This window comes from Trachemys scripta, chromosome 1 (assembly GCF_013100865.1).
Source record: "Trachemys scripta elegans isolate TJP31775 chromosome 1, CAS_Tse_1.0, whole genome shotgun sequence".
Lineage (NCBI taxonomy): Eukaryota > Metazoa > Chordata > Testudines > Emydidae > Trachemys > Trachemys scripta.
In genome coordinates this window covers 3,288,689-3,306,608 of record NC_048298.1, presented here as the reverse complement: position 1 = coordinate 3,306,608, position 17,920 = coordinate 3,288,689, and the positions used below count along the sequence as shown (strand labels likewise).

At 52.7% G+C, this 17,920-nt stretch overlaps 2 protein-coding genes across 3 annotated transcripts in view; one reads left to right on the top strand and one right to left on the bottom strand.

Moving 5' to 3' along the window:
* HCLS1 (hematopoietic cell-specific Lyn substrate 1) overlaps positions 1–11,941 on the top strand; it is a 52,897-nt gene extending 40,956 nt beyond the window's left edge. Inside the window, exons 10-15 of one of the 2 annotated variants that reach the window (XM_034763609.1) lie at positions 1,287–1,356; positions 1,689–1,841; positions 5,354–5,469; positions 6,937–7,210; positions 9,155–9,226; positions 11,059–11,941. In XM_034763609.1, the coding sequence (XP_034619500.1) occupies positions 1,287–1,356; positions 1,689–1,841; positions 5,354–5,469; positions 6,937–7,210; positions 9,155–9,226; positions 11,059–11,195 (822 nt within the window). In that variant the 3' untranslated portion in view covers positions 11,196–11,941. Of the gene's footprint in view, positions 1–1,286; positions 1,357–1,688; positions 1,850–5,353; positions 5,470–6,936; positions 7,211–9,154; positions 9,227–11,058 lie in introns of both variants that reach the window. The other variant, XM_034763599.1, reaches the window with a different exon arrangement.
* A 3,899-nt stretch (positions 11,942–15,840) lies between these two features.
* On the bottom strand, positions 15,841–16,793 carry LOC117889409 (olfactory receptor 5V1-like). The gene has a single exon (XM_034793614.1). It carries the CDS (start codon positions 16,791–16,793, stop codon positions 15,843–15,845), a length of 951 nt encoding a protein of 316 aa, XP_034649505.1. The 3' UTR covers positions 15,841–15,842.
* Positions 16,794–17,920: the final 1,127 nt, after the last annotated feature.

The window sequence follows — 17,920 nt, the reverse complement described above, 5'->3', positions numbered from 1 at the left end:
GGTTGGCAACCTTTCAGAAGTGGTGTGCTGAGTCTTCATTTATTCACTCTAATTTAAGGTTTCGCGTGCCAGTAATACATTTTAATGTTTTTAGAAGGTCTCTTTCTATAAGTCTATAATATATAACTAAACTATTGTTGTATATAAAGTAAATAAGTTTTTTTTAAATGTTTAAGAAGCTTCATTTAAAATTCATTTAAAATGCAGAGCCCCCCAGACCGGTGGCCAGGACCCGGGCAGCGTGAGTGCCACTGAAAATCAGCTCGTGTGCCACCTTCGGCACATGTGCCATAGGTTGCCTACCCCTGCTCTAGGAATTATTTCAGGGCAGGTCTCTGGCCTGTGTTATACAGGAGGTCAGATTAGATGATCACAATGGTCCCTTCTGGCTTTGGAATCTAGGAAATATGAATCCATGACTCTTGTGGTGGACAGTACTAAATGCTGCAGCGAGGTCCAAGAGGATGAGAATAGATGACTGACTGCCCTCTATCCATTGATATCAGGAGAGTGCCATTCATGCCACTAAAATGGTTTCAGTCCCATGTCTGGGCCTTAATCCAAATGATGCCAGGTCTAGGATATTAACATCAATTAGATTATCTTGAATTAGGCATTCGCCTACCCTCTTTATGAGCTTGCTCAGGAGTGGGAGCTTTGATGCTGGGCGGTAGTTGGTTAGAACCAATGTGTCCAGGGTTGGCTTTTTCAGTGTCACTTGCCCTGTTGTGAATTTGAAGGGAGAAGAGTTCATGACTCTCTTTCACAGGCCAGGAATAGGATTCTCTGGTCATGCCTCCTCTTGAGCGTCCAGGACATCTTGCAGAGTGAAGGTCCTGACCTCAGAGAATGCAGGCAATCACTGGTGTGGGGGCTTGTTTAAAAAGTCTTCCCAAATCTGTGGGAATGTACAGATTACTTTGTGTCAATGGCCTGTCTTCCTCATTAACCACCACTCCACTACTGCTTGTCTCATCTGCAAACTTTACCAGCAAAGGCTTTTTAAGAAGTGAGAAGTGAAAAGAATTAGTAACAGAAATTAACAATATTAATAGTCAGTGGAAGAACTAAGACACTCCTTCTGGCTCCTAAGCCCCTGAGGTGCTATAGAGTGGGGAAACTGAAGCACAGAGAGACGTGACTCCCCCAGTGTCACACAGCAGGCCAGTGGCAGAACTGGGAATAGAATCCAGATGGGTGTCTGGCTGGGCCATTGCCCTGGGGACTATGGTTCTGCTGCATCTCTTCCCTGGCATGCTGGATGTGCCATTCTCTTCCCTTTTCAGAGCGCCTCTGGCTTTAATGAGATGGAAGCTCCAACTTCCTCCTATGAGAAGACCAAACCTGTGGAGGCAGGTAAGACACTCGGAAACAACCAGAGTGCCTAGCCCTGGCCCTGCACCTGGGAAGAGACTGTATTCCACGGCTTTTCCTACAAGCCTCCGCAGTCAGAAACTCCGCACCGGGCATGTGGCTGGGGGGTTGTGCGGGTTTGGCCTGCAGGCTGGAGGGGGAAGATGATGGAGTCAGTGGGTTTGGCCTGGGGGGGATGGAGGCAGCCCATTAAGAGGGAGGAGGATCCCGGGGGGGGGAGGGGGTGCCCTGGAGACAGGGGAGGCCAGTTGGGTGGCGTGTCCCAGCAGGCTGACCCAGGGTGCCTGTTCCTGAGAAGCCATTTCTCTGTGCAGCCTCCAGTGGAGCCAGAAGCCTGAAGTCGCGATTCGAGAGCATGGCCAAGTCGGCTGACGAAGAGAATAGGAAGCGGGTGGAGGAGGAACGAGTGAGGCGCCAGGCCCGGGAGCAGCGGGAGCGCCAGGCAGCCCAGCAGCCGCAGCAGCAGCAGCAGCAGGTGAGTGGCCCAATGCCCAGCCACGGCCAGGGCTGCCCTGTCCCTGCTGGTGGGGCCGGGCTCTGGGGTGGCTGTGGACACGGGAGCACAGCAGCATTGTCCCCCTCTCTCAGGGCGGGCAGGGATTTGCCCAAACCCCCTCAACAAGTTAGTGTTGGAGCCAGGCATCCTGATTTGCAGGCCAGTGCCTGATCTGCCTGCCTCAGGGCAGACCCACACCAGGGTGACCACCCATCCCGAATTGTCTCTGGGACAGCATTTGTCCTGGATTCCCCGCGCTGCTCCACGACTGCCCAAGGCTTGGGGACGGCCCCAGACTCTTCCCAGTGAGGGGGTTGAGGTGGTCCTTAGTCCCCCCTTGCCATGAGGGCCCGTCCCTCGCTGCTCCTCCTCTTCCCACAAGGCTCCGGCCCTGACCAGGTGCCGGACTGTGATAAGAGCTGCCCAGGGATCCCAGGCCGCTGTGGGGATCCTCAGACTCCCCACCTGCCCTGGGGTGGCGTGCCCCGTGGGTGGGGACATGGGCTGGGTGCTGCTCTCTGGCCCCCCACCCAGGGCAAGTGGAGGATCTGGGGCTCCCCACAGCGGCCTGAGCTCCCTGGGTGGCTCTTACCATGGCCCCAGTCTGACTTCTGGCCTGGCTATGGAGTGGGGCCTCAGGGGGGAAGAGGAGGAGCAGGGGGAGGGGCCACAGAGGGGGCGGAGCTCCTGCATGTGTCCCGTTCTTGAATTTTGAAAAGCTGGTTACAAAAGCAATTGGGAAAGGAGACATCAGCCCTCCAGCACTTAGATTCTCCCAAAGGGCTCCTTCTCTTCTTTCTGAGCCCTGGTCTACATTACAAACTTATGTTGGTATAACTGCGTCACTCAGGGGTGTGGCAAATCGACATAGTTATACCGACTTTTAGAGTTTGTCCACACCTATAGCACTGCAGCAGCACCTCTGTAGTGTTTAGTGACGCAGGTACCTGTGCTGATGGGAGAGCTTCTCCTGTTGGCGTAGGTGCTCCACCTCCCCGAGAGGCAGTAGCGATGTCGATGGGAGAAGCTCTCCCATAAACATAGCGCTGTCTACATGAACCGGACTCATCCCAGCACCAGACAGGGCCCTCACCGCTCCCTGATGCATGGACCAGACTCACTCCAGCACCAGACATGGCCCTTCCTGCTCCCCATGACCCCGATGCATGGACCCAATTCATCCCAGCACCAGAAAGGGCCCTCCCCACTCCCCAGTGCAGGGACTGGATTCTTCTTGACCCCGATGCACAGACCAGAGTTTTGAGTCCACCTTATATGCCCCCAAGACTGACAAACTGGGGGGATGTAGCTAGTAGGGTCCTTCAGGGGTCTGTGCTTATTCAATATTTTAATATATTTGAATATTCAAAATATTTCAATATTTTCATTAATGATTTTGGTAATGGAGTGGAGAGTATAGATGCTTATAACATCGCGGATGACACCAACCTGGAAGGGGTTGCTAGGACTTTGGAGGACAGAGTTAGAATTCAAAATGACCATGTCAAATTGGAATATTGGTCTGAAATCAAGATGAAGTTCAGCAAAGACAAGTGCAAAGTACCACACCTAGAAAGGAAAAATTAAATGCAAAACTATAAAATGGGGAATAACTGGGTAGGTGGCAGTACTGCTGAAAAGGATCGGGGGGTTCTAGTGGATCACAAATTGAATATGAGTCAATAATGTGATGCAGTTGCATAAAAGGCTAATGTCACTGTGGGTTCCACACTTTAGGATAAATGTGGACAAATTGCAAAGAATCCAGTGAAGAGCAACAAAAATGATAAAAGTTTTTTGAAAACTTGACCTATGAGGAAAGGTTTTAAAAACCGGGCACGTTTAATCTTGAGAAAAGAAGAGTGGGGGAGGGACCTGATAAGTCTTCCAATATGTTAAAGAGCGCTGTGATCAATTGTTCTCCACGGCCACAGAAGGCAGGACAAGAAATAATGGGTTTATTTGCAGCAAAGGAGATTTAGATGATAGGTAAAACTTACAGGTAGTTAAGTTCTGGTACAGGCTTCCAAGAGAGGTTGTGGAATCCCTGTAGTTAAAAACAGGTTGGACAAATACTTGTCAGGGATAGTCTAGGGTTACTTGGTCCTGACTCAGTGCAGGACCCTTGAGGGCCCTTCCAGTTCTACATTTCTGAAGGACATAAATCCACACCATGTAGAGGTCAAAGCATAGGGGTTTATTACACACAGCGCTGGCGGAGTGTCACCTGGCTTATTAGGCTCAGAGACACTGTCAATCAATTGATTACAATGAAATATATAGATTTTCCATGGGCGGGGGAAGGTGACGGGGTAGGCAGTTCCACCCCGAGATAGGTTTTGCAGCAAGACAAGATAGCACAATAGCCAATGGTTAAAAGGTTACACAATGTCTCCACCCATGGTCTCAAGTTAGCAAGTTAACATTTGATTAATACTTTGATAAAATGTTATTAGTATAAAATATATATGTTGAATTCTGATTTGGGGTCCATAGGAACGGAGTAACTCCTTTGATTGTCCGACAGGTACATGTCTAGGGGATAAAGCAAAGAAACAGTGAAAGCATATGAAAATAGAGATTGTCTCCTTTATGTCTTAAGGCAGGGCATTGGTCCCTTGGAAGGGAGGTGGAAGGATGCCATATCATTATAGTGACATGTGCCAATATTTCATAAACTCAAGGTTGGATCTGTGGGAAGACTGTTTTCCCTTCAGGAGAAACACAATAGGAACAGGGATCCTCTGTTCAATTTGAAACATTGGATGAAACATAATTATTCAGTTATTGCTTCAACATCTGGCATTTCTACTGACCAAGCAGATCTTAGCAAAGGCAATGTCATCTTGTTTACCCCAGCTTTCTCGTAGCTGATCACTATTAGCTAGGTCTCTGGTCTCCAGACCAAACTCTGGACTTTGGGTCTGGAAAAGAGCTGGCATAATTCATATACCAGGTTGTTTATATAACATGCACATGGATTTTAACCCTTCAATTTCTATGATAAGAACCTCCACTATGTGACCAGATACCCCTCCACAGAGCACTGGGGACTGGTCTCAGCCTTTCCCCACACTGTGGCCCTTTCTGGCACATGGATGGGGGTGGTGGCTTCCTGAATGAGAAACATTCCTGCTCAGAGGTGCTGGAACCATTTGTACAGTGGGGGGGCTGAGAGCCATTTAACTAAGCTGTAAATCCTGTATATAGCTGCAGCAGCACCCCCAGCACCCCTAGTCCCTGCACCTATGTTCCTGCTGAGTGGACCCTTCCTGAGGCTGATTCCTGCAGGTCCCACACGAGCAATGGGTCCATCGCCATTAGGTCCCTTAGTCTCCTGAGTGGGGTTTATGGGAAATGGGACAGGCTCCAGTGAGAGGAGAATGAGGCTTGTGTGTAAACTGTCCCATCGGGAATAGGAAAGGGAGTCACTCTGGATCCTGTGCAAAAAGACTGAATGGTGCTGATGATCTCTCTCCTTAAAGGAAACCCAGGAGAGTGAGGAGATGAACCGTAAGGAGCCGGGTCCCACGCCAGCTCTGGTACCCAGGAGGGTTTGCAAAGAACCAGCAATGCTGCCTAGTCCACAGAGACAGCAGGTACGGGGGCAGCACTGGGTGAGGGCCACCGCTGCCGGGGAAGGACAGCGTGTAAGTCAGAATTGGTGTGTGTGGGCGGGAGGGCTGTTACTATGAAGGGAGGGCAGTGTGGGGATGGGGGTCATGGCTACTGGGCACTTTACGCTTCCCCTTTTGCAGACCAAATCTGGAACTGTACTCAGGGGAGGGGTCAGCAGCAGCTGAGTGGGTAAATACCCGAAGCACAGCTGAGGGGCAGAAGAGATTTCACAGGGCAGCACGAGAGGCTTGGAACACTGGGAGAATGGTTCCAGTTCTAAGTGGCTCTGGATACTACCAGATGTTGATAATGCTGGGCTGTGCCCATGTCTCTGTAACGGGGCAGGGAGCCGCTGCAGCAATGTTATATAAAATGCACACTAAGTCTTTTTGCACCTCAGCTTAACGCTCTGCTAAAGCACAGGTCAGAGCCGGCTTCTCAGGACTTTTCAGGAAGGATGCACAGAGTCAGTTCAACCTCAGGACTAGTGTGTGTAAAATCCTGTCAAGTAGGTGTTAATAGCTTCCAGCAGCTTCAAAGGGAGCGAGCCACACCACACCACTCTTTATGGCCACGGAACACATTGTGACTAGTATTTGGAATGCTGTGAATAACGTTTAACCAAAAGCTGTTAGGCCATACGTATACTGGTGTGCCTCATACAGACCTCTCACTTCGTTGCTGTTATATACACTTAAATATAAGGTTCCAACATAATGTCTACGCTTCTATACTTCAACACACACACACACACACACACACACACACACACACACACACTCGCCACCAAGCTTCTCTCAGAGGTGATTTCTCAGTCTTTATGCTATAGCTGTAATATGTAGTGTGTCACTTGCACTCTTCAGAGCTTGACACACACACACACTTGCTGAGACAGATCTATATTGCTGATTTGGTCTGATCTCTGTCCATATTGAATGTAATCAGCTCATGTTTCCTGTTACCATTTCAATGTGCTATGGTATTGCTTGTATAGCAGCTGGACAAGAGACACAATCCTGACAGCACTTGCCCCAAATTGCCTTGCTGTAGCCGGGGATGTGTGTTGTTTTTTTATCAGCATTTGGTTTAAACTGGCTCAGCCATTTTTAAACCACAGGGTTTCAGCTGGTTTGCAGTTTCCAGCAGCTCCCTTCCCTTGGGACTAGCTTACAAATGGCAGTTTTGCCAGTGGTAAGATTGGCACCTGCCAGGTAAAGCTCATGTCCTGTGGCTCTGCACAGTTCTTGGGCAGCTGCTTAAATCTCTTATTGGGATGTTTCCTTAAAAGCCCTTCTGGTGATGGGCACCATCTGCAGGCAGCATGTAGCACCCCCCTCAGGGATCAGACCCCTTAATACTGGCGATGCGCAGACACACGCAGGTCGAGTCCCTGCCCCACAGTTTATACTTGACATGGGTTAGTTTCCCATTCTTCCCTCACTGCACAGCAAGAGGCAGACATACAGGATGAGGAACAGGCCCCTGCACTGCCACCGCGGCCCTCAGACTTGGACGAAGATTCCAGCAAGCTGCATGAGGAGTCGCATGAGGAAGAGGCCATCTATGCCGACAGCGTGGATCTGCAAGGGGACTATGAGGAGCTGCCGGAGCTCTCGAGGGAGTCAGAGGCCATCTACGAAGAGGGTGTTGATACGAGTGAGGACTATGAGGAGATCCCCCCAGAGAGTGCATCCAGCAGCAGCCAGAACATTCCCTGCCCTGGTGAGTGACAGGGAACGAGTCCTGGGGCATGTCTCTAGGGACACAGGTGTCTGTCTGGACTTCAGAGTCAGGCCAGGCAGGCACTGTGGTGCCATAAAAACGCCAGAGAGAAACTCAGCATCATGTTGCTCTGCAGCGATTGGCCTCCCCAGACACCATGGGGAGCCTTGCTGGGGGCAGCCTGCTTTGCTCTTCCAGTTGGGAGAACTGGTGACGGGGTGGGGGGTAAGCAAAGCACTGCCTTGCTCTAAGTTCTGAGACTAGCTCAGTTAGTCCTAGGCCAGCAATAGACTCACCTGTTCAAGAGGGGCCAAGGTGGGCTCGCCCGAGGACGGGACAATGCAGTGTGCTCTGGTGCAATTCAGTGCTTGGTGCTGTGTTTTGCAGGGAGTGATTTCCAGCCATGCCCCAAAGTCTGTGCAGATTTAGTTCATTTCCAGCTGCAGTTCAAAGAACTGATGTTGACCTACAAATGCCTAAGTGATTTAGAGCCTGCACCTTCCTGGTGTGAGGCCTTCAGAGTTGATACCTGCTGGTTCAAAGGGAGTGGCTGCCAGGAGGGCATTCTGAGTGAGAGGAGCTGAGTGGCGCGCGCTCCCTTGTGGCTCATAGCAGGGCCAGCTCCAGGCACCAGCGAAAGAAGCTGGTGCTTGGGGCGGCCAATGGAAAGGGGCGGCATATCCGGGTCTTGGGCAGCAATTCGGCGGCGGGTCCCTCAGTCCTTCTCGGAGCGAAGGACCCACCGCCGAATTGCTGACGAAAAATGAAAGTGGCGGGGTGGAGCTGCCGCTGAAGTGCTGCCGATCGCGGCTTTATCTTCTCCCGCCCCCACCCCCGCTTCGCCGCTTGGGGCGGCAAAAAAGCTGGAGCCGGCCCTGTCTGGTCTGTGGCTGAGGTTTTCATGCCTGCTAGGAGTGTGCAGCCAAATCCCCCTGTCAGCTTTTAACCCAGTGTCCCAGGGGCTCAGAAGGGATGATGGGGCAAGGGGTGGTTCTGTTTACTTGTAGATGGCAAAGGATCAGTTCGATACTGTGGAAGAGGCTCATTTTAACAAACCAAAATAACTAGCACCTTCCTGCCCACCTTGTCGGTACCCAGCACCTGCAGGAGACGGTGCCCAATGCTGGCCCTGCACCCGTGCAGAAGGAAACAACCGAGAAGAGCCCTGCATCCTGCCAGCCCATGGAGGAGGTGCTGGGCACTGGAGAGGCACCAGAGTGGAGCACATGGGCACTTGTGTGGGAGGTGCTAACAAAGCTGCATCTCAGAGCTGAACACTCGGCCTGGGCCTGGGAGCCCGAGTGAAAGCGAGTCTGGCTATGGTGCTTTGGCCCAGCCGGGCTGTGTCCTGGCCTGCTTTTGGCCAAGCACCTGGACCCTCTCTGTTTGGCAGCAGCTAGGACCCTCCCCCTGAGCGAGTACCAGACAGTGCATGGCCCAGGGCCAAACCGCTACCCGTGGCTAGCTTAGCTGGCTTCCCGCTTAATGTGCTGGCTTTTGTGCATTGCATTGTAAGACACTTCTCTTTCCCATTTAGTGAGAGCTGGGTGCCTGACTACCTTGTGGTAAGTGTCAGCCAGTGCATCCATCTTAGGGTGACCAGACAGCAAATGTGAAAAATCGGGACAAGGGGTGCGGGGTAATAGGAGCCTATATAAGAAAAAGACCCCAAAATTTGGACTGTCTCCAATAAAATCGGGACATCTGGTCACCCTAGTCCATCTTGTGCCCTGGCTAAGGACCGAGAGGTGCAGGGAGTGCTCTGTCTGGTCTGGCCCTTTCCCGCAGAGACAACAGTCACTCTGAGAAAGGGGTGAGGCCTTTCCCCGATGATGGGGCCTGAGGTTCAGAAGGGGAGGGGGAGATCACCCCTGTAAACCTGGCAGGGTCTGTGCATAGTTCGGGGCTGCCTCTCCTGAGCCATCCTCTGGTGTTTTCCTGCAGAAGTATCCGAGAATGTGTACGAGGCGGATGATGCTGGGCTTTCTGCTGTGGCTCTGTACGATTACCAAGGAGGTGAGTCTGTCTGCTTGGCCTGGCGAGCAGGGGAAGGGGGTGATCTGCCTGTATGGGAAGATGTGGGAGGAGTCAGCCTGGATCGCCTGTAGGGGAAGGGGAGGGTCTGCAGGTTCTCCCTGAATAACGATGTGATATTAACCTCCTGCTTCAAGGCCTCAGCCATTCTCTAGCTATGAGGGCACGTCACACTTAGGGTTGCCAACCGTCTAATCACACAAACCCAAACACTCTTGCCCTGCCCCGAGGCCCCGCCTCTGCCCCTTCTCTGAGGCCCCGCCCCGCTCACTCCATCCCTCGTCCCTCCGTCGCTCACTCTCCCCCACCCTCAGGGGCTTGGGGTGCAGGAGGGGGTGTGGGCTCTGGGCTAGGGCTAAGGGGTTTGGAGTGTGGGAGGAGGCTCCAGGCTGAGCCTGGGGCATGGGGTTGGGGTGCAGGAGGGGGTGCAGGGTGCAAGCTCTGGGAGGGAGTTTAGGTGCTGGAAGGGGCTCAGGGTTGGGGCAGGGGGTTGAGGTGCAGGAGGAGATGGGAGGGGTGTGGGCTTTGGCCAGGTGTCACTTACCTCGGGCGGCTCCCAGGCTCCCTACCTGCTCTGGCCCCGTGCCGCTCCCAGAAGCGGCTGACATGTCCCTGCGGCCCCTGGGGGAGGGTCAGGGGGCTCTGTGTGCTGCCTGTTCCCCGAGCACCGACTCTACAGCTCCCATTGGCCGGGAACTGCAGCCAATGGGAGCTGTGGGCACGGAGCCTGCCTTAGACCCACTGCACCGCAGACTGGGAGCCACCCGAAGTAAGCAGGACCAGGGTGCTCTGCGCACTGCCCCTTCCACGCGCTGTTCCCAGAAGTGGCCAGCATGTCCCTGCACTGCCCCTGCCTGTAGGCACCGCCCCTGCTTGCAGGCACTGCCCCTGCAGCTCCCATTGGCTGCAGTTCCCAGCCAATGGGAGCTGCAGAGTCGGTGCTCTGGGCGCGGGCAGCGCGCAGAGCCCCCTGCCCCACCGCAGGAATGTGCTGGCTGCTGCTGGGAGCGGCACACAGCCAGGGCAGGCTGGGACCCTGCCTTACCCCCGCTGCACAACCGGACTTTTAGCGGCCTAAAATCTCCTTGTTTGGCTTTAGTAGCCTCCGGGAGAGAGAGCCTGATTCTGGGAGACTCCCAGCGAAAAAGGGAGGGTTGGCAGCCCTAGTCACACTGCAATCCAAGACCCGCGGCACCAAGTCTCAGAGCGCGGGTCAGTTGACTCAAGTTAGCAGGGCTCAGGCAGTGGGCCTAAATATGGCAGAGTAGACATTCAGGCCTGGGCTGAAGCCTGAGCTCTGAGACTCACCCCCCTTGCTCAAGGCTGAACATATAAACTGCAATTTTTAGCCCCCCAGCCCGAGCCCCATGAGCCCGAGTCAGCTGACTTGGGCCAGCCATTGCTGTGCTGCAGGTCTTTGATTGCAGTGTAGACGTACCCTTAGAGACCAGAATGAGACCTAATGTGGGGCAGAGTACCCCAGCCCTGCTTCTGCCCTGTTCTTGTGCACTCCTCTGAGGCATCTGGTACCAGCCACTGACAGAGCCTGATACCAAACTAGATGGGCCGTGGGTCTGATCCAGTCCGTCATTTCCTATGGTCCTATGCTGCGATGGGACACTGAGGAAGGGGAAGTGGGGGGAACCACTGGTGTGGGATGTAAGTGGAGAGGAAGGGAGACCTGCCAGGATGTGGCAGTGGCCTCTGCTGTACTCCCCGTGGGGTAATTTCCCCACACACACACCCTCCCCAAGGTGTCTTTGCCCCCAGGAGCAAATTGCATTGTGCCTCTTTTTCCGCTTTCATTTTTGCAGAAGGTGACGATGAAATTTCCTTTGACCCCAATGACACCATCACTCACATCGAGATAGTGGACGAGGGCTGGTGGCGGGGGCATTGCCATGGCAAAGTTGGCCTCTTTCCAGCTAATTATGTGAAGCTACTTCAGTGAGACCTGCCATTGCCCGAACCCCTCTGCCTCTTACTGCTTCAGCGCTTTATGTGTAGCTAGGGCCGGGTTACAGTGAGCAGCTCGGCTCAGCCCAGCACACCTGCGTGAGAGAGAAACTAACATGAAATGACAAATAGGATCCCGGGGGGCAGGCTGGCCAATGTGGGAGTGGGGGGTGGGTGGGTAAATAATGAGGCATGGGGCCTTTCTCCTCTTGGAGGTGCTGGTTCCAATCCAGCCCCAGCGTTGGGGCACTGGCTGCCTCAGGGGAGTGGGGAATAGGATACGGGGCCTTTCCCTATAGGTTCTCATGCTAGCCAGATCAACCCTTGGCTAGCAATCAGCAAAGTCTTCCGCATGCACTGGCCTCTCTTACCTGTGTGGCGGGCTTAGCCCAATTCCAGGTGCACCTGTATCTGTGTAACAGAATCCGTCCCATGGAGGACAGCCATCCCAAAGACCAAGAGCAGAATATGCCATGAGGAACGACGTACTCGTAACACTCCGAGGGGTTCAGCTCAGGCCAGGGTAAGGCACAACGGCAAGTAGGAGAGGGAGGCTTGAGATTTTGCTGCCTGGGGGTAAACAGGACTTCAGCCTCCAGGGTGGGGAACTGGGAACCTTTCATTTGCACTAATCTCACCAAGTTCTCCTGTGTTGAAAGTGTGATTTTGGCTGTAACATGCTGTTCCATTCAATGGGAGATGCCTGTGCAGAGGCAGACAATAAAGGAGAATCTTACTAAGGCCTTAGACTTCCTGCCTTTTGTTCCTCTGTCCAGTGAAACTGTTGCTGGATACCGCGTCCAGTTCTGGGGGTCAAGCCTTTGAAAAGGATATTGGAACCATTAGAAAGGGTTCAGAGAAGCACGAGCCAAGTCTGGGAACAGGCCTTAAAGTGAGACACTAAAGGGTGTTACCTAGTTAGTGTACCAAAAAAAGAAGGTTGAGAGGTGACTTGAGCATGAGCTAGAAGGTCTGATAGCAGAGAGCCGTTTAACGAAGCAGACACGGGCAGAACAAGAGCTAATGCACAGGGGTAATAGAACATTTCTACTTGGAAAATAAACTCTTTTGTTTTTTTAGAGTGAGTGTAATTAACCATTGGGACATGGGCCCTGGGATGTAGTAAATTGTCCATCAGTGGGAGTCTTTGAATCAAGCTTGGAGTCCTCTCTGAGTCAGTCTAGTTCAACCGCAAGTTTTTGGGCTGGAGACAAGAATCACTGGGTGAAATTCTCTGGTCTGCATTAGGCAGGAGGTCAGACCAGGTAATTGGCCTTTAATCTGTGGATCTAGGGCCAGGTTACCTGCCGCCAGAGGTGGGGGACGGAGTGGGGTGCCAATGGGATGTGAACCCCATGTGCTATTATTAGCAAGCTGCGCTGTACCAGCCCCCCAGCTGAACTGTGTGTGTAACCCCAGCCTGGAGCTGGGGCAGCTCAGCGAGGACTGGCGCCTGAAACACAAGCACCTCCCCCACCCAGCTCTCCAGCTTGCAGGAGTGGGGGCAAAGGGGCACAAGCTGCAGTATCCCTCGAGTGGGGGCCGCCTGCGACCTCAGTACACCTCGTCACCCCGAGGGCTGAGGTGGGGGGGGAAAGGGCTGTGGAGGGGGACCAGAGAGCAAGTGTGAAAAATCAGGATGGGGAGAGAGGGGGCAATAGGGTCCTATATAAGACAAAGCCCCTAATATCGGGATGATGCTGATATTATCGGGACATCTGGTCACCCTAGGGCCATGGCCCCATCTACCCCCTCCCCAGCTCCTCGGCATGATTAGCATGTGTCGCTGACCCTTTTATGTACGCAGTGGGAGAGGGAGGTGCCTTGTGTCCCATTGGCAAGAGCCAGGGCTAATATGGCCCTTGGCACCAAGCCCTGAGCTCCATACTCCCATTGGAAGCAATGTAAAACTGAGTCAGGGCCTAAGTCTAGCCTCCCAGAGCCCTTCCATCCCTGTGTCTCATCCTTCCAACCCCTTTGGAGCCCACCCACCAACCCCAGTGACCACAGCACATGCACCAGTTCTGGGAGCCTGTACTGGGATTTGTTACAGTACATCTGCAGTGTGCCCACCCTGGGGTTGGCCTGTTACACGAGAGAGAGCTGGGTAACTCTCACAGCTTGCCCCAAGCCCAATGCACAACAGGGTGCAGGGAATGGACTGAACTGGAGTAGGGTAGGAGTAATGTGTGAGCCATTTCTTTTGATCGTATACAAAGAAATCCAATACAAGTCCTTCTGTTAAAGAGCAAACAGACTCATGTAATATATGGAGATATACCTATCTCATAGAACTGGAATGGACCCTGAAAGATCGTCGCGTCCAGCCCCCTGCCTTCACTAGCAGGACCAAGTACTGATTTTGCCCCAGATCCCTAAGTGGCCCCCTCAAGGATTGAACTCATAACCCTTGGTTTAGCAGCCCAATGCTCAAACCACTGCACACCAAGCACCATTCTGGTAGCTGCTGAGCCAGACCCACAATCCCCAGGCTAGGATTCACTAACTACTACTTTAGAGCCATTTAAATACCATCCCAGTAGTAAGAACCCAACCCTGGGGCTGTTTAGTAACAGCTGAGTGGCTAAGTCCCACAAAGCACAGCCCATGAGTGACAGCTTCAGCAACAAGCAGCAGAGCCCTTGGCTATCAGCGCTCACTCCATCTGTGCCAGCACCTCTTAGCTGAGGGTCGCTGGGAGCTTCACAGATATGGATGACTCAAGCGCCCTGGAGTAGCGTAAGGTCCCTGTTCGGTGTTGGGCACAGAGCCACATTGCTCCCAGCACTCTTTACAGACACGGGAAGGCAATGGCGTGATTTATTTTGGAGCAGTTTCCCTGCAGTACTTTGTCCTGTCCCCTCGCCTCAGGAGCGTCTGGACTCTTGGAAACATTTGCTATTTATTTCTTGTGTTGTCTGCCTGGTGCCCCTGTCTGTCATGTTCCTGTACCAGGGACGGACGGGCTGCAGAGCTTGTCTGCCCCAGAGGCACTCCAGATCTGCTCCTCAGGAGCTCAGTCAATGCAGTGACACGTTCGCTTAGAAAACATTTGACACAGGTGTCGCCTAGTGGCTGAACAGTGCAATACAGTTTAACATTCCACTACCACTGCTCTAGAGGCTCTCGCGGGCAGGGCCCAGTGAGGCAGGGGCACGTCTGTTCTTCTGGGGCAGGGGAGTGCGAATACATCCAGTCAAATGGGATCCATGAAAATTGCTGTAATCCAGCTGGTGCTAAGTGGCAAACCCCACCCCCAGGTTACATAAACATCCTTTCCGGAAGCGGCTAAGGGGGGCCCCCTGTTGGCAGCTAGCCAGATGGCGTCCCAGAGAGGAAGTGGTGTCGGGGCAGTGCTAGGAGTTGGGAAGTCTCTCATGGAAGAAGCTGTCCAGACTCAACTCCCCCAACCCCTTCATTCCTCTTCCAGCCTTGGGTGCCCTGTAGAGGGAAGCAACCTTCCAGCACCCATCTGCCGGGGAGGGGAAGGGAGCGATCGGTGACTCTGCCTCACCCGGCAGAAAGTGCGACACGATCCTGCTGCCCTGCGATAGCCCAGCCCCTGCTGCACAGAATACCAACTTTTTAAACAATTATGTTTCTAGCTTTTATGGGTGTATGGAAACCAAATGAATGTGTTTATCCCCATCCCAAACTGCCTCCCCTGGGGCTCAGACACTCAGCTCCCACAATGTAGTTCTGCATTTTCAATACAAAACTCTGCAGTACCTTGAAATCTGAAAATTATGGAGCAGCCTAAAATAACCTGAATATTATGATAATCAATAGTGAGTGTGTGTGGGAGGAGAGGGGATTTTTTGCTGATTGAATTATTTCACATGACAGCTTTTATTAATCTGATGCTACTCTAATGGCTCTGAATCAGTTTTGCAGAATCTAGGGGCTTTGTACAGGACTCAGGTCGAGCATGATGCAGAACAGACAGGCCTTGATTATCTGCAGGTCACACACTGCTTCTGCGATGTGTGACTCCCTGAAACCACCTTCTGCTCTATCAGCCAGGCAGAGAAGCCTAGCGTTATATTTCCAAACATGTGCAGCAGATTTGCACATGCAAAATATGCAGTTGTGACTGCCCACATGCAGTTCGTGAGTTACTGTCTGTCTGTCAAGAGCGTTGAAGACTAGAAGTGCTAAAAATGGCTGTAATTGCTCGTTTTGAAATGCAGCCAGCAGCTAAGGCTGATAGCATGAGTGCTGGCCATTTGTCTGTCTCCAATATCACATGCCCTGCCGTCTGCAGCTGCGTAGTGTTTGCCCATGTCAGGATATTTTCATCTGCAGCGTAAGTGATTCTCTTGAGTTCCAATGCGATGCACATCTCAGAGCGGCAGGTCCAGCAGAGCAGTCTGATGAGCTCTGTCCGTGCTCAGCTTGAGGAACAGAGACACAAACCTAGCATTCTAGATTAGCTTGTATCCTATTCCCTCCTTACTTTGCCATTTAGCTTCAGAGACATGGCAGAGAGCCTTGCTAGCAATGGTAGCTGTGAAAGGAGTCCCTCTGCCCCATCCCCTGGCTCCTTACACAGCTGCCAAATCTAACAAGCCATTTCCCTTGGAAGTGAGGGGAGGAGCCATCACAGTCAGAGCAGAGCAGGAGTCACCCCTCAGCCTGGACCTCACTGCCTGCCTGGGGAAGCATATTCCCTCCTCTGGCTCCCTAGAGCCTTCCTCAGGGCCCCCTTCACTTCCTGGTTGCGCAGGCTGTAGATGAGTGGGTTCAGCATGGGGGTGACGATGCAGTACAGCGTGGACACCAGGGTGTCCACCCCCATGGAGTAGCCTGCGCTGGGGCGATTGTAGTTGAGGTTGGCCATCCCAAAGTATATGGTGACCACAGTCAGGTGTGCGGCGCAGGTGGAGAAGGCCTTGCGCCTTCCTGTGTTGGAGCGGATCCTGAGGATGGCTACCAGGATGTAGAGGTAGGAGATGACGATGAGCAGAAACGGGCTCAGGCCCACAAAGACACTAGCAGCATGAAGCGCCATTTCATTGACATAGGTGTCACTGCAGGCGATCTTCAGCAGGGGAGGGACATCACAGAAGATGTGGTGAAGCTGGTTGGCGCCACAGAAGGATAAGCTGGAGGCCATGAAGGTGTGTATGGCTGAGTCCAGGAGACCCCAGAGCCAGGACCCCATGGCGAGTGGGACGCACACCCTCCGGCTCATGATGTCAGTGTAGCGCAGGGGGCTGCAGATGGCTGCGTACCGGTCATAGGCCATGACGGCTAGGAGCGCGCACTCGGCTCCCGCGCATGACATCAGGAAAAACATCTGGGCCATGCACTCACAGTAGGAGATGGTCTCCTGCTCACGCAGGAAGTTCACCAGGATCTTGGGGACTGTGACTGACGAGAAGCAAATATCCAAGCAGGATAAGTGACTGAGTAAAAAGTACATGGGGCTGTGAAGATGGGAATCCAGCTGGATGAGGGTGAATATCATGGAATTCCCCACCAGGGTGACGAGGTAGATCACCAGGAATACCAGGAAGAGGAAGGCCTGGCCATGGGGAAGGCTGGAGAAGCCCAGGAAGATGAATTCCTGTGTCTGATTCTCCTGTTCCATGAGGCCAGTAAAGTTTGTCTGTGGGGGGAGGGACAGGAAGAGAGAAGAGACGGGGAGTGGGTCAGGAATTCAGAGCTAAACCACCTTCAGCAGCATAAGGGCTGGACACTTAAGGTATGTCTACACTGCGGTTAGACACCTGGGGCTGGCCACTGCCAGCTCACTTGTGCTCACAGGACTTGGGCTGTGGGACTGTTTCATTGCAGTGTAGACATCCAGGCCCAGGCTGGAGCCCAGGGATCTGGGACCGTGTGAGGTAGGAGGGTCCCAGAGCTCGGACTGCAGCCTGTACAGGAAGGTCTATGCAGCAATGAAACAGCCCCGTGAGCCTGAGTCTAATTGCAATGTAGACATACCTTGAGTCCGCCAGGAGCTTCCACCCCCACAATCCTCCATTAGTTTTATCCTTCCTGAGCCCTGTGTCTTACAGAACAATCAGGTTCCTAGTCAGGATCGGGACCACATTGTGCAGGGCACGTATGCAGGGAGGAGTGCATGGTAGGCCAGTGCCCTGCCTGAGCTGACAGCCTGTTAATTGGTCTAGCTTCAGCTATTCCAGCCACTGGCTCTTGATATGCCTTGGCCTGCTAGAGTAAAGAGTCAGCTACAGTCAAATATTTGTTCCCCCATGTGGGTGCTACTTTCCTTGCTCCTAAGTGCATGACGTTACATTTGGCCATATGAAGCTTTCCCATTTACCAGGCAATCTAGTTTGCTCTAGATCAGTGAAAAGGCTCAACAATCATTCGAGGGCTGGGACTAAACTGGCCTGCACTAAGGGAGTCAGGAGCTTGATTTATTTAGTTTACCAAAAAGAAGGTTAAGAGCAACCTCGATTGCCAAGTGTGAGTTCCTTCGTGGGGGGAAAACTGCTAATAAAGGGCAGCTGGTGGAGAAGGTGCAACAAGAACCAATGCCTGGAAATTAAAGCCAGACAAATTCAAATTAAAAATAAGGCTCCAATTTTAACAATGAGAATGATTGACCATTGGAACAAACTGCCAAGAGAAGTGGTGGATTTGCCATATTATGTCTTCAAACCCAGGCTGGAGACCTTTCTGGAAGATGTGCTTTAGCCAAACACAAGTTGTTACATTCAATATAGGAGCAACTCTGGGCTATAATCC